The 14992-nt window shown below is 38.6% G+C and overlaps 2 protein-coding genes across 4 annotated transcripts; both read left to right on the top strand.

Moving 5' to 3' along the window:
* Window positions 1-97: 97 nt before the first annotated feature.
* Window positions 98-7403, top strand: ORMDL1 (ORMDL sphingolipid biosynthesis regulator 1). The gene is made up of 3 exons (XM_026091735.1): window positions 98-1748; window positions 4118-4269; window positions 5772-7403. The coding sequence occupies exons 1-3, from the start codon at window positions 1575-1577 to the stop codon at window positions 5905-5907; spliced, it is 462 nt and encodes a 153-aa protein (XP_025947520.1). The 5' UTR covers window positions 98-1574; the 3' UTR covers window positions 5908-7403.
* Window positions 7404-8068: 665 nt separating this feature from the next.
* OSGEPL1 (O-sialoglycoprotein endopeptidase like 1) lies at window positions 8069-14285 on the top strand. 3 transcript variants are annotated; one of them, XM_026091700.1, is made up of 7 exons: window positions 8069-9297; window positions 9987-10374; window positions 11287-11491; window positions 11574-11722; window positions 12660-12790; window positions 12926-12997; window positions 13972-14285. In XM_026091700.1, exons 1-7 carry the CDS (start codon window positions 9086-9088, stop codon window positions 14048-14050), a joined length of 1236 nt encoding a protein of 411 aa, XP_025947485.1. In that variant the 5' UTR covers window positions 8069-9085; the 3' UTR covers window positions 14051-14285. The 3 variants fall into 3 exon arrangements, 2 of the variants coding, with proteins under 2 accessions (XP_025947485.1, XP_025947486.1); XM_026091701.1 differs by having other exon boundaries at window positions 13744-14063; XR_003257854.1 differs by lacking the exons at window positions 12926-12997; window positions 13972-14285 and adding an exon at window positions 12094-12244 and having other exon boundaries at window positions 12660-12730.
* Window positions 14286-14992: the final 707 nt, after the last annotated feature.

Below are 14992 nucleotides of genomic sequence, written 5' to 3'. Positions count from 1 at the left end.
GGCCCCGGGAAGGCTTGGGGGTTTGGGGGTGGTTGCAGCCTCCGCAGCAGGTGTCCCCGGGACCGGGGGAGCCCGGCGGGCGGCAGCCGCCTTGCAGGAGCCGCGCTGCCGCCGGCTCTGTTCCGCTTGTGCCCCCCGCGGCGGCGCCTTTKGCCGCTTCGGGGCGCGCCCCGGGGTGGGAAGGGGGCAGGCGCACGCTCACTGCAAGCCTGCGAATGAGGATGACCCTGGTGAGGAGATGCAGAAGTCCGTTCAAATTTCGTAAGCCAAAATTTGGCCGGGCTTCTGGCCATAAGAAGGAAAGCATGTGGATACAGCAAACTAACATGTGTTCATTTGATCGAACAAAAAACGTGGGGAAAAATAGGAAGCGACGTTTGATTTCCACAGTGCGTATGCTGACCGGCCTCCATAGGTGCCAACCTGCCATGCTCCCTCCTAGGGAGGGAGGAAAAAATCTCATTTTACCAGTCCCAAGTAACATGTTCCTTGCATGCACATGCTTTGAAACGCTTTGCACAAGTATTGACTGTAATCAGCATTGCTTCAGTTCCAGGTTCATCGCATCTATTTTTATTCTACAACCTACTGTTGTTATTACAAAATGCTTAGGTATTGCAGTGCTTTACGGCACTAAGCAAGTATAAGAAACAAACTCCTTATCAAAAAGCAAACTGTTTCTGCCAGTTAAGCAACACTTTTGTAGAATGATTGAGAAAGAAGTTAAAAATTCTCCATCCCAGTCCTGTAAACAAATGTAAAGTCCTGCAGGTTATGTGAGCGTGAACTATACAGTAGTATATTTTAATAGTGATTACAAAGTTTAATACCCCAGGCCATGAGAAAGGGTCACCTCCAGTAAATTCTGTGAATCTCCTAAAGAAAACAGGTTTATGAATTTGTGCTATGTATGTATATGCATATGTATGTCACAAACTTTCTGAACGCAATGGCTGATTTCAGCCAGATTTGCAAGATAGAAGTGTCAAAGATAAGTCTTCCAAAACTTGCAGAAAATAAATAGCTAGGGAGAGGTGGAAAATCTGAAATCTGTACTCTGCTGCAAGAAAAGCAGGCAGAAATTAGTCCTTATTCATTCTTTCTAGCAGTAGGTAGCTGGGTAATTGGTGTATGAAAAATTACAGATTAGCTATAACATGAGTGAAGGACAGGAGGAGAAACAGCCTGATATGGGAAGTGGGGGAGAACTGTGGGTATTGTAGCGGAAGCAGAAAGAAATTTAGAGGAAAAAAGGTTGCAGATCTCTAGGAGACAAAGCTTTGTTACTTCAGCTTCTCCCAGAACATCTTACTTTCTTTTTTTCAAATGCTGCTTATGTGGCAGGTTTTCTTTTCTTTTCTTTTTTTTTGAGCAAACAATCCCCCACACCCCCTTTGCACTGACTTCTGTATGAATCATACAACACTTGAAGATCTTGAAGTGCATCTTAGCTTATGCACAGTGTTCCTTCCAAACTTACTTAAAACATACTTTTTTCTAAAGCTAAGCTTTATTAAGTACCTCTATGTTACAACAGTCTCAATCTCCAAGTAGTTCTGTTTTATAGGGCAAAAATGAACGTAGGAGTTGCCCACAGTGAGGTAAATCCAAACACGCGGGTGATGAACAGTCGAGGAATGTGGCTGACATATGCGCTTGGAGTTGGCTTGCTGCACATTGTCTTGCTCAGCATTCCTTTCTTCAGTGTCCCCATTGCATGGACTTTAACAAATGTCATTCACAATCTGGTGAGTATCCGGTCTTATAACAACATTTTAAAAAGTTGTTGATATATTTTTAGAAGCAGGCGAAGAGAAAAATAGATATATAGATAATGAAAGCTAGCTAGCCGAAACACCTTCTCTGTTTGGCTTATTTGCTATTAAATGGGTTGGGTGTTTTTGAGAGGAGGAATGATTGATTATTGCTTTGGACTTAAGCACAAAAGTCATGAAAGATTCCTTTTGTATTCTGTGTACTCTACTTAAAGGCATTTAGTTATGCTAGAATCTTTTACAGGCATAAAAATCAGCGAGCCAACTGACTCTTACAGTGCTTTGTTGTGTTGGTAAGCAGACATACCACTCCCAGGATAGAGAGCCACTGTGTTTGTGATTAGTGGATATTATCTACTAATGTTTCTGCATAAATCTGTTAGTAACCCCAAAATGTTAAATTTATTACTTTAGATACCTGTTCTTTGGATGGAAATGCTTGTGTTCTTTTTCTTCTTGTTTTGATTTTTGATCAAGCTAGGTAAGTTTTAGCTCAGAATTACTTCAACATACAACTCTGTCACTATACATGACATAATACAAATCTGATTTGAAAGCAGTGAGGAAAAGCTGGACCACACTGACCCAAGCTCTGAAGCCATTTGTTATTCAGTGGATTCTGGTGCATATGATGTCCTTTGCATGCAAAAATGCGTTCGGAAGCTGAAGACCTTGGAAAGTCTTTCCCCTTCCTCTCCCCCGGATGCTATAATTCTGTTGTGATCATTTAAAGTAATGCAAGTCTGAATAGTGGTCCTGCCAAGCTCAAAGAAAAGAGGGCCATAATCCAGCAGTTTACATCATACTTGAGATTTGCTAACTCAGCTTTCTAAGATTAACAACAAAGAAGTCTTGACGAAAAGGTAGCTTCTTCTCTATTTAGGAAAATGATAGTCACCTTAAATACAAAGGTTAGGTGATGTCCTCTGTAAGCTTGTAAAACTTCTATTTTTTTTCCTCAAGGACTCTTTATTTTTCTAGCTAGGCTTAAAACTAGTAGTGAGCTTGTAAGTATTATTATAGCATTTTGTGCATTCTTTTTGATAGCATCAGGCATGCCTGACTTTGGAAGATATTGGCAGACACAGGAATTACTAAGGATTTCCCAAATACATTAGTGAATTCATTGCAAGTAGCTATAGTTAGCAACAGGGATGAGAACAAGCACTGGCAAGTACTTTTCCAATGGAGCAACAGAAGATGGGTATAAACCATACTTTGGATATGTCAGTATTTAAACAGAACTTATTTTGAAACATAACCTTGAATGGTTTGACCAAAAAAAAAAAAAAAAAAAAACCCTTGCATTTCCACTATTGGATAACTCTTAGCTGACCTCAGAAGCACTTTTGGTTGTCCTTACCGCAAGCACCAGTGCAAAATAAGACAGGTAGTAAGCATTTGGTTTCATCCTAAAAAGTGACAAAAATAAAATGCCTGTTTGATTGGGTTATTAAACTGAGATGCAGCAAACATCATGGATCAAAGAATTAGTTAAGCAAATTAATTCTCTTATCCATGGTAATATTCCACCAGTCAAGAAGGCTGTTCCTAATAAAGTGGAATAAGACTTGAAGTGACTTGCTTAACCTTTGCTTCCTCTATAAGAACTGTGAAAAACTGTGATTTTTCTATATAAAGTTTTTTCTAGCAATTTACGTATATGTCATAAGAAATAAATGCACTTGAAAGAAAGAAAACTGAGGTCTTTGACATTTGCTGATAGAGATTCTTGTGTATCTCATGGATAGAGGAGAAAATGTTTATGAAAACTGGAAAAGAGCAGACACCACTATCTGAAAACAGTGGGCTAAAATTTATATTTCAGAGCAGATTAGACATGGCTTGGGCCCATCAATTAAAAACAAAGAACAATCCAGTGTGGAAAGGAGATAGATAGTATTCAACAGGTAGTAGCTTCTGAGCATTTGAAACTAATGGTGGGTTGAGAGCGCTTTCAAAATTTCTCCTTGTGATATTGCTAGTAGATAGATAGATTTTAGATAGTAGATAGGTAGGTACTTTATATAGATTTTTTTACTTTGCACAGACTCTATGTCACTCAGTTTACCACAGTGTTAGAAAAGCAGTAAAATTAACTTGGCAGCCCTAAACTTGTGCTTACTAAAATTGGTTGAGTTCATTCAATCTTTGCCATCTAATGTAGAGGACAAGGCACTGGACTGGATGTCACATAGACTTTGGTTCTGACTCTGGCTATGCCACTGATTGTGTAACCTTTCTTTTTTCTTTTTTTTTTCTTTCCCAATACCTTGAACAATGCAACAATTATATAAAACATAAATAACAGTGCCATTATATTTGCTCTTTATTTTTCCCAGGGAATGTATGTGTTTTTGCATGCAGTTAAGGGAACTCCTTTTGAAACACCTGATCAGGGGAAAGCTAGGCTACTAACACACTGGGAGCAACTGGATTATGGAGTACAATTTACATCTTCAAGAAAATTCTTCACAATCTCTCCTATAATACTGTGAGTTCTCAACTATATTATGCATGAATTGAATCCTAAAACCATGATTTCAGATGCTGCAATTAAATGAGTTGCATTTTACTTTTTAAAAGTATTTTTCTCTCTTGATTTTTTGTTTTTTTCTACATCATAGATTTAGGGAGTACATATTTACAGGCTATACRGTCAACACTCTTTCCTCACCTAGCTTTCAACACTCTCTAATTCAAATACTGAAGTCAAAGTTTGTTAACAGTTTTTAATGGGACAGGCTTTAAAGATTAGAAACCTCACAAGGAAACTTGCTATTAACTCTTGATTTTTTTTAAGAGATTGAGAAGTTGTAAATATTTAAAATCTAAACTAATGTAAATACCCTTAGTTACATGTACCTTACTTTATGGCACTTATTAACCGTTTTGCAGCTTGCGAGCTATGAGGAATGTGGCAGTGCTCGGTGAACGGGATCCTCCGTGATTTTGCCTGCCAGTTTTACTTTGTACAGACTGTCTTCTGTTTACATGAGTTATGTAAGCAGAACTCTGATAGAAATTCTACACCTCATGTCTCTTGACAAAAATACGGTTGTGTAACTACAGGAAATCAGATAAGTATTTAACAGCCAATTCTAAAAAGCCATGCTGTTTTTTTGTTAAGCTGGCCATTTGCATGGCTGGGAAGGGGGAGAAAGGTAAGCTCCTGCATCAAGTTTAGAAAGCTGTCTCACAAGGGATGGAAACTGAAACAATATAAAACTCTACAAAAAGATCTTTCTTTAGAGATAGCTTGCCACTTTCCAGTGGGACTTTTATAATCATAACCCAGGTATACGGTTCTCTGCACGCACCAGTAATGTGCAAGAAGCTGAACAAACGCTTTCCTTTTGCTGCCAAAGAAGCAATCTGATAGTCTTATTTCTGTGACTAGTTTTTGCAAAGAATTAGATGGGATTATTGGTTCGAAGTGTAAGAAATTTGGATGTGAACTGGATTCTGAGGCATGTTCCCCTATTTTCCCAGTTGGACAGGTTATAGACTAGCTTAAAAGATAATTGTCCTGGAAACATCTGCTAGACTGGAAGCATTTCAAGATGATGCTGATCACAGATGTGCTCAGCATAAATGACCTTTGCATTGAAAAATGCCAAATGTTTTGTCACTGAGCTTGTCAGGGTAGCTGTGATGCATATATGTCACTAATGGGTCTTATACCATTTAAAACCTGTATCACAAATTAGGCTTGTAACTTAAGACTTTAGAGACTCCCAAGTTGGAGGGGAGAAATGTTGGAGGAAAATACCAGCTGAGAGGTACTTTTTAGCACTGTGACAAGCATGGGAAGAAGATACTTGGACCATCGCTTTGCTGTAAAACCTAGAATCTAAAGTGAAATTTCTAGTGCAGGAATACATGAGTAAACTACTACTGATTAACTAAACCCCTTGTTAAACTATGCTCTGTTTGTTTGCTTGTTTTTAGACGAGGTTGTTATCAGCTAAGCTCGCTTCCTTCTTTTTCTTGCAGGTACTTCCTGGCGAGTTTCTACACGAAGTATGATCCAACGCACTTTATCCTGAACACGGCCTCTCTCCTGACGGTGCTCATCCCCAAGCTGCCGCAGCTGCATGGTGTCAGAATCTTTGGCATCAATAAATACTGAGCAGAAGGTGCGACACCAACCAGCCCCGGCACTGCTGCTGCTTCTCCTCCGGAGAAGGAAAAGAGTAGTCTGCTGCTGTGCCGCTTATCTAATAATACTCAGATGCTTTTACCTCTGGGATCCAATTACTACTTCTTGCGACCCTGTCTGGAATGAAAGTTGAGTTTATAAAAAGATGCCTCCAAATACTTAAATGTGAATTGGAAACCTCTAGAAGAAAGATTTCCATGAGGAACTGGGTAGGCCCAGCTCTATAGCGTAATCAACACTAAGATGATGCATATGTCTGGCTGATGCAAGTGACTGGTAAAGGGGTAGGAATAATTGTTGAAATGGAGAGCAATGTTTCACAACCACCCAATCACCATAGTACAAATGGTAACTTAATATTTGAATCCAGAATCCTTAATTTAAAGGACTGGTGAGGTGGCATTCTTGGATTACGTAAAAGTAGCTAGTTATTGCTTTTTGGATTGTAAATGGTTTTGTTTTGTTATTGCATGGGAAAAGTTTGTCTCAGTAAATATTGTGACTGCTAGTATAACCTGATGGTATAATCAATGCCTTATTTTTTCCTGTGATCTTTGTCACAAAGACTGAAAGTCCTTAACTGTCAACTCAGGGGATTTCTACATCAACCTGATTAGCTCAATTTACTTATGCTACAAATTGCCGATGTTGTTTTTGTTCTGTTTCATTTTTGCTTTCCAGCAAAAATTGTCATTGATTTTCTGTGTGTAAATGAGACATTCTGAAAAGCTGAAATTTCTGTTAAGGTGTGGATATTTGATTATTTTCTCTGGTACTTGACTTACAGATTGTATTTCAATAGTCGAGAGGCCTGTGATGGTGGGGGAACAGGTGCTGCTGTTGTAGGAGAAGCAGCTCCGTTAGAGAATAACAGTGTTAGAATATGTAAGAGAAACTGTGTAGATCATAAGTTAGAGTAGAAGCCCTACCAGAAATAGGTGAGTAGGCAAATTGTATGGCCTAACTGTATGTGTTTGCAGAAAAAGATGTAAATAATCTGTGTGTCTGGGAAATGTGCAGGAATGCAGCATTTTAAGGGTACTGTGTGGTATTGAGTAGTCTTGTATATAATCGACTCTGGAACTAGAGCGAAGGAGTTACATCTAGAGCACTGAGCACTTATTCCTGTATCTTCAAAAAAAAGGTGAATTTTAAATCTACCGAGTGGCTGCCAGCTGAAAACAGATTAGATAGAAAACTTCATTCAAGACTTCAAAGGTGACTTTTTAATTTCTAGTATCATGGCCCTGATTTACATTTTGGTTGCAACGACACAGCCTGTGAGCAAAAAACAAACAAACCCCACAGTGGTGTGTTTCTTTTCATGTTAGAGAATTTTCGGGTTACTAATTTGATAAAGATGCTGTTTAAAAAAAATAGCTAATGAGTTAGTTACAAAAAAAATTTTAGCAATTGGATAGGTCTTACAAGTAAATAAATTTTCAAGTTATTTGTGCACAATGTGATAACTGGCTACTTTTAAAATAACGTCCATCACACGGCTATGTTAGCCCTCTGAAAGTGCTGTTTCTGAAAAATCAGTGTTTTGTATACAAGTGCCAATGGCTTTAAGACAGGGACAGAACTTATCAGCACGGACTGATGGCAGCGTGTCGATCGGTGTTACGGCCCGGTAAAGCTTGTCTAGAAGGGGGCGGGAGTTCCCTTCTGGCGGTTGTACCAGGCTCGCTGACTCACGTCGTGGACGGAATAAAGTCCTTCGCCGCCGCCCAGCCGCCTTTCCTCTGTGGTGCTGCAGCCCGGCCGCGGCGGGGGCGAGGGGCGCTGCGGGGCCGCCCCCGGCCGCGCCGCCTCCTCCGCCCTTCGTGCGCCCCTCGCCGCGGCCCCCCGGGGAGGCGGGAGAAACGGCGGGCGCGGGGGGCGGGCGGCGGCGCCCCGTCAGGGACGACAGCGGCCGGGCCGTTGCGGGCGGGGCCACGTGACGCGTGAGGCGGGGGCACGGTCGGGGCGCGGGGCGGGGCCGTGGGGCGCTGAGATGGCGGCGGCCTGCGCGAGCGTGGCCCGGGCGGCGGGAGGGGGGCCCGCGGCCGGGCCTGCGTGAGGCCGCCGCGTTCAGCCCCAAGGGAAGGGGTAGCGCAAAGCCGCGCGAAAAAACGTACCGGTACGAGGCAGGGGAGCGACCGGGGGGAGCCGAGCCGCCCCTCGCCGGCGGCTGGCGAAGCTGCGAGGGGGAGCTGCCCCCGCCTTCGTGCAGCCGTCCTGCCGCCGGCGTCCTGCCGTCGGCGCCCGCCTTGCCGCGGCCCGAGGACGGCGAGAGCAGCGGGACTTCCTTAAAGGCGAAACTAACAGCAAACGGGGGTCGGGCCACGCGCTGCCTGCGATAAGAGGCTCGCTAACGTTTCCGTCTTCCTGTGAATCTGATTTACTCTGTGGTTTGTGTCCCTTCCTTAGGACAGTAGGAAGCGTGATAGCAAGCAGGAGCGAAGAAACTATTTTTGGAGCATGGTTAAGGTAAAACAAAGACATTAGCTCCCAGCTCTTGTAAGAAAAATAACACTTTTCCTTTTCCTATAGTCTTATAAATCATGGGTAGTAGTTCATACTTGTAAAAGTAAAAACACCCCTTCAGAGCAATGTAGGTTTAAAAATCCTGACTTTCAGAGAATTAAATACACATATGGTATATTTTACCTAAAAATTGCCAAATTCATTACTTTTCATATATCTGAAAGAGAACATGCTTTAAAATCCTTCAGTATTAATTGAGTAGGCACAAGAAAACTCAAAGAAAGAAAGAGGTTTCAAGTGGACGTGAAATGTCTTCCCTCTTGGCACTTGACCCATGCCTGTCTCCTGCTCCATGGTCAGACATGGCACTTCCTTAAGCAGTGGTCTAGGTGAAAGAAGGTGAGAGAAGACTGGAGAGCATAGCAGCCAGCAAAATACAGGTGGAGTATTTTATCACCCTTGTGCTGCTGGATGTAACAAATGAATAGTATGTAAACCACCTTTAAAGTAATGGATTAAATTAATCCTCAGTAAATTACAGTCTGGATGAATATTGCTGATACCTCAGTAATTGCTGGTTATTGGCCTTGATAAAAAGACCTTTGTAAAACCTGAATTCTGAAGAGATGATCTCTGTACAGTTCCTTTCTAGATGTAACTACAAGACAAATTTTTAACAATGAACAGCATTACTAAAAGCCTTTTGAAATCAATTAAACATGGCCAAGYTGCATGGCTAAGAAGCAGCTCTACTCACTCTGGAAAACACTGTCTTCCGAAACTAGTTCTGGGAATAGAAACAAGCTGCGATGATACTGGTGCTGCTGTGGTGGATGATGCCGGCAATATTCTGGGAGAAGCACTACACTGTCAAAAGGAAGTCCATTTGAAGTAAGGACGTACTGCTCTCAGTGCTTTATTATGTAACTGTAACTGTGGTTACATATGCTTACTAATGATCTTATTCTTACTTGTAACATTGTCAGCACAAAACTGTTCTCTTCTCCAAAATACTTGATATGAATTGTGTGGGTGTAAAGACGTATCTTTTGGGCCCCAACACATTTTTCTAGTAAGGGTGAGAGTAAGAAATGCTGTGTATTTAAGGAGTTTCCTCTAGTGTTTGTTTGTTTATTTTTTCAAAAAGAGATAGGTTATTTAACTTTATTTTTTTTAGCTTAATTAAACATCAAATTATTATTAGTTATAATCACTCAATGTCTCCAATGTTATAAGAGAAAATTAATGAAAATAGGCACCGGTGGCTAAATACCTGAACTGACAGTTAGGGGTCAGTGATTTTGAATATTCAGTTACAGAAATTGTTTTGCTACAATGTATGGCTACATTTAAGAGAAATATATATCAAACTTGAGCAAGTAAAGTACTTTTCTGCCCCCCCAGTGAAAATGATGATTTCTTCACTACATAGGTGTCCTTTACATTAAACAAAGCATTTGAGAATGTACTAAGGAAACAGGCAAGATATGTCAAGGTTAAGAGGTGTTTTAAATTTGCTTTTTCTGTGATTCTATCTGTTATGAAATACAAATGTATTATAATTCTTTGTTTTTAACTAGAACAGGTGGGATAATTCCTCTGGTGGCACAGCAACTTCACAGAGAAAATATTGAGCAAATAGTAAAAGAAGCGCTTAGCATCAGTGGAGTTTCTGTAAATGAACTCGCTGCTATTGCAACTACGGTAAAACCAGGACTTGCGTTAAGTCTTGGAGTGGGACTGGAATACAGCTTAAAATTGGTGAACAAGTATAAGAAGCCTTTCATACCCATTCATCACATGGAGGCTCACGCACTTACCATTAGACTGACAAATCAAGTGGAATTTCCTTTCTTAGTTCTTTTACTATCCGGAGGCCACTGTATTTTGGCGGTAGCACAAGGAGTTTCAGATTTCCTTCTGCTTGGACAGTCAATAGATATAGCACCAGGTGACATGTTGGACAAGGTAATATTTCTATGCATACATCAGTCTACTTTTTTTGTTACTGTAATTATACTACAAAGTAGTAGTATTAACATCAGCCTGAAGACAGTAATAAAAAACAGTATGAGCTTTAGTCAATGGTTTTTGTGTGTATTGAAATATCATAGATTTAGGAGGCAAGAGGCTGTTAAAAATCTATGCATTTTAGAGCATCAGTAGTAAATTATATCTATTAATTATATTTTAACAAATAGACAAATTCGACAACCAAAATTGGAAGGTTGGAAGGTTCAGTGGTACCCATTGTAAAAATGAGTAGTACTGAGAAGATCAATAATATTTAAAACATACTGTCCAATTTAAAACAATACCTGCTAAAACCTTTGTGTTACCAGTTTTATTGTGTAGTTTAAAAAGGTTGGTTTGGCTTTCAGAATCCAAGTTGTTTGGGTCACTGAGCGTAATCTGTAAAATTGGCCACTTCCAATTATTTTCAAACACAAGCAGAGTTTTTAAACGTGTGTATTAAAAAAAGGGGTGGAGGTGAGTGGAATGGAAAGGAAAAGAGGATTGTTATGAAATCAGCTTTGTTTTTATTTACCTGATAATGCAATGTGGCTGCCCACATCTATTTCCCACAGCACAAAAACTGAGCAAATTATGTTTCTTGCAAAATTTGCTGACCCTCATATTTGCCTAAGTCATTCTAGAACTGCACTTCTAATTATGCTAGCAAAACAATCCCCTACACTACCATCCCACAGAGTCTTGCCCTTATTTTGCCCTGTTCATACTTTCATGTTAGGAATGTTGGATTTTGTGGTATTTAATTATTCATCTAATTTAACTCCACTAACTTCAATACAGTGATGCAGTTACAGGAAGAATTAATTTGGCTCTTCATTCTGAGTCTGTATTTTATTTCCTCCTCAGGTAGCAAGAAGACTCTCCTTAAGCAAACACCCAGAGTGCCACAGCATGGCTGGGGGGAAGGCTATAGAGCACTTGGCTCAAACTGGAAACCGGCAGCATTACACATTCAGAGTTCCCATGCAACATTATCGTAACTGTGATTTTTCTTTTTCTGGACTTCAGAATCTTGTCAATAAAGTAATTATACAGAAAGAAAAAGAAGAAGGTATTTTTAAACAAAGTCAGATATAAACTATATTCTTGATGAGCTATACTCAGGAAAAACCATTGGTCATACATTTTTACAGGTCTTCAGAAGGGAGAGCTGCTCTCTTGCATTAAGGATATTGCTGCTGCTGCACAGCACGCAGTGGCTGTTCATATTGTCAAGCGGACATATCGAGCCATGCTGTTCTGCATAAAACATAGCATATTATCACCAAAAAATGCAACTTTGGTGGGTATACATTATTTTCTTCTTGTGTATGTGAAGGGAACGTTCCATTTTATATTTGACTGTATAATATCACTTGAAGGTGCAGGTGCCTTTTGGTACTTTCTCCTTCAACAGAGCTATTTCAAAATAAATGAAAACAAGTATTTAATTGTACCTTAAGTATAGTTACTGAATTAAACAGTAGTGCATTAGTGTTTATGCACAATGGTGTGTTGTTAAAGTAATACTAAATTTAAGATTTTTTGTTATTTAAAGCTTACAACTATGTAGATTGTATTTAGATATATGGCATGTTCTTATGGACACACTTTTTACTCCCAAGGACTTCAAAGCACTTTTTTATAAAATTTAGTGTGCTATGCAAATTACAGGTAGGACTAGCAGCATCACCTTCCACCACAGCACAGCTCCTTCTGGAATGAAACGCACTACTTGTTTCAGTGAACACAGCACACTACAAAGCAGTTGAGGCAAAAATAGAAAAATAATGTTTCTAACAGCAATTGYATAAAGAATTTACAGGTGAGGAAGATATCAATAACATTTTACATTCAGTTAAAATACAGAATTAAAACAATGGTCATGTAAATACTTAAAATGAAGTCTTTCATAGTTTTGTCTTAAGTTAGAAATAGATTTTCTTACAAACCAATCTAACCTTCCATAACAACTCAGGCGACATAATTTGATGTAGTGCTGCCCAGTACTTGACAGCTGTTCTATTTATAGCATGTTGTTAGCATAATATGCTCACTTCTCATTCTTTTCTGATATGTTTTAATCTTCAAACTTGTTATTTATTGCTGTCCTCAGAACTTTGATCTGATATCCTTTTTTAATAGGATGGTAATTGAGTATGGTCCACTACTGTACTTAAAAGCCCTCTTACTTGCTTATTTTTGAGTTATGCCTTTTTTGTTTTCAAAACTGGTGTCAGGTTGTATCGGGAGGAGTTGCAAGTAATCAGTATATCCGAAAAGGTCTGCAGATTTTGGCAGATGCAAATGGTTTTGCTTTTCTGTGTCCTCCTCCAAGACTATGCACTGATAATGGTGTTATGATTGCATGGTAAGGACTGTTTTTCTTTGTGTGTTCTTTAAAACTTAACATCAGAGTGAAGAATTTGTTTATTGTGACTGAATCACATATATGTATTCAGATAATTTATGATGTGCATTTTCATATAATTGCTTTCTTGCTTAGGAATGGCATTGAAAGGTTACGTGCAGGACTTGGTGTTTTACACTGTACTGATGGCATCCGCTATGAAGCAAAGTAAGTGACTAAATTCATTTACAGTCCATTTCTTACTATAGTCAATGAAAACAGAAGGAGATATAGACTTAAAAGACTAGCAGAAGCTGATGTGGAATGTCTTTGCATTGCATAAGAGCTTTAAAAGTTACAAGCACTTCCTTTTCTATGTAGTTGTGAAATACAGATCATCATGCTTGGGATTTATTTTTATTTTGGCTCAGAAATCTTAATTATCACACATCATAAAATTTGTATTTCACTATTACCATTTTAATATGGAAAAATAGAAATAAGTTAAGCAGTACACTTCCCCTAGCTTCTCAGCAACTCTTACCAGAATAAATCTAAAGGCTGAGCCAAACTGTGTATTCATAATCACCAATCAAGTTTAAATAAAAATACATATTTGACATACAACAGCTGATAATGTTGATTGAATTTACTATGTTTGGTAGACCAGTAGTAATCTTAGATAGGTCTTGTTTTATGGATTTAAGTAGATTCTGGGGCTTTAGGGTTGAATAAAATTATAGGTAGTATTTTGAGTTTTCAGTATTTCAAAAATGCCAGCTGGGACTTAAACTTATGAAATAGTTTTTCAGTTTTTCCCTTTCCACTGCCAGTAAGATAGATGTGGAGGTCTCAGGACAAGAATTTTGTTTTATAGTTGTCACTGAAAAAAATGATAAAGTACTATTCTTCAAAAGAAACTTGCTTTATATGTCTTAATGAATAAAATCTTAATGAAGTTTTCTTTGCTGTAGGCTATACCTCCTTTAGGATTATCACTAAAAACATACCTATGAACCGCTAGTGTGTCTTGCATTCATCAGTGAGATGCAAGATGAATTACCAGCTAATACTGGAATCTAAATAAAGTGACTTTCCAAAAAGAAAACTTTGAAATCACTGCTGTGTTTCCTGAGCTGTCCTCTTACTGCAGTAAAAATGACATTTGTTAAAAACAGGTAACAAGTATTATTATTTTCTAGCGCTCCCCTTGGCATTGATATCTCAAAAAGAGTTGAAGAAGATTCCATCAAAGTGCCAAGACTAAAAATGAAGATTTGATGGTTGACATCAAATTAAGAAGCAACTAAATAAAATTCCAACTACAAATTCTTCAGTAAGAACTGTTTGAATGCTGTTACATTTAGTATCAATACTTGGTTTACAGTTGTTGAAAATCACGTCATAGAAATAAATGCTGTGTAATATCACCAAAATGTTTCAAGGTGCTGTTCCACAAATGTGTAAGTTCTAGGTATCAAAGCAAAATAAAAAATGAAAATTAAAAATGTGTTTTCTAGTTAATGTAAATTTACACTAAACAAAATATCTCATTGGTTTACATGTATTTGTATTTTTATCATTCACGTTATACATAAAATCATACCTTCTGTGATGAAAAAGTTGGAGAAAGTAAACAAGAGCGATCATAGATTTTCATAAGGGTCCCAATGTATTGGCTGTGCAAATACAGTTGAATTTCAACAGTACCTACTTTTCTTCTTTTGGTTTAAGCAGCCCATTAATGCAACCTTTGAATTTTGGAGTACATGGCTACTAGTGTTGTTTAATTTTCTCCTTTTTAAAAACAGCTCAGTATAGCTATTAACAGTGTAAGTGGGGATATCAAGGTGCAAGTTTTGATGTGAATAATGGGTTACTTTTACCTTGCCTTTTGACAATCAGTAGTAGATGCTTTTTTACATTACTGTTCACTGCACTGGTGTTTACTGGAATATGTATTAAGCACCTCTTAGTTCTAGATGACAATTAACAAAATGTTTTAATACATAATGCATATATTTAAAGTTACCTCTATTTAAATAGAAACAAAAGTAATTGGGATATCTGAGACAGTTACAGACAAAAGATCAATTTCCCTCCTGTGGTAAAGGAGGCATATGTTTGGACCAGATTTGTTTTTTCTTCTTTTCTTTTTTTAAACTTTAATGCAAGATTTAACACAAATTAACAAGTTATGTGCATTATTGTTGCCAGTGCTTT

Source organism: Apteryx rowi, unplaced genomic scaffold, assembly GCF_003343035.1.
Source record: "Apteryx rowi isolate R43461 unplaced genomic scaffold, aptRow1 scaffold_92, whole genome shotgun sequence".
Taxonomy (NCBI): domain Eukaryota; kingdom Metazoa; phylum Chordata; class Aves; order Apterygiformes; family Apterygidae; genus Apteryx; species Apteryx rowi.
Note: the sequence above shows the minus strand (reverse complement) of the source record. Positions and strands in the feature narration are given on the sequence as shown.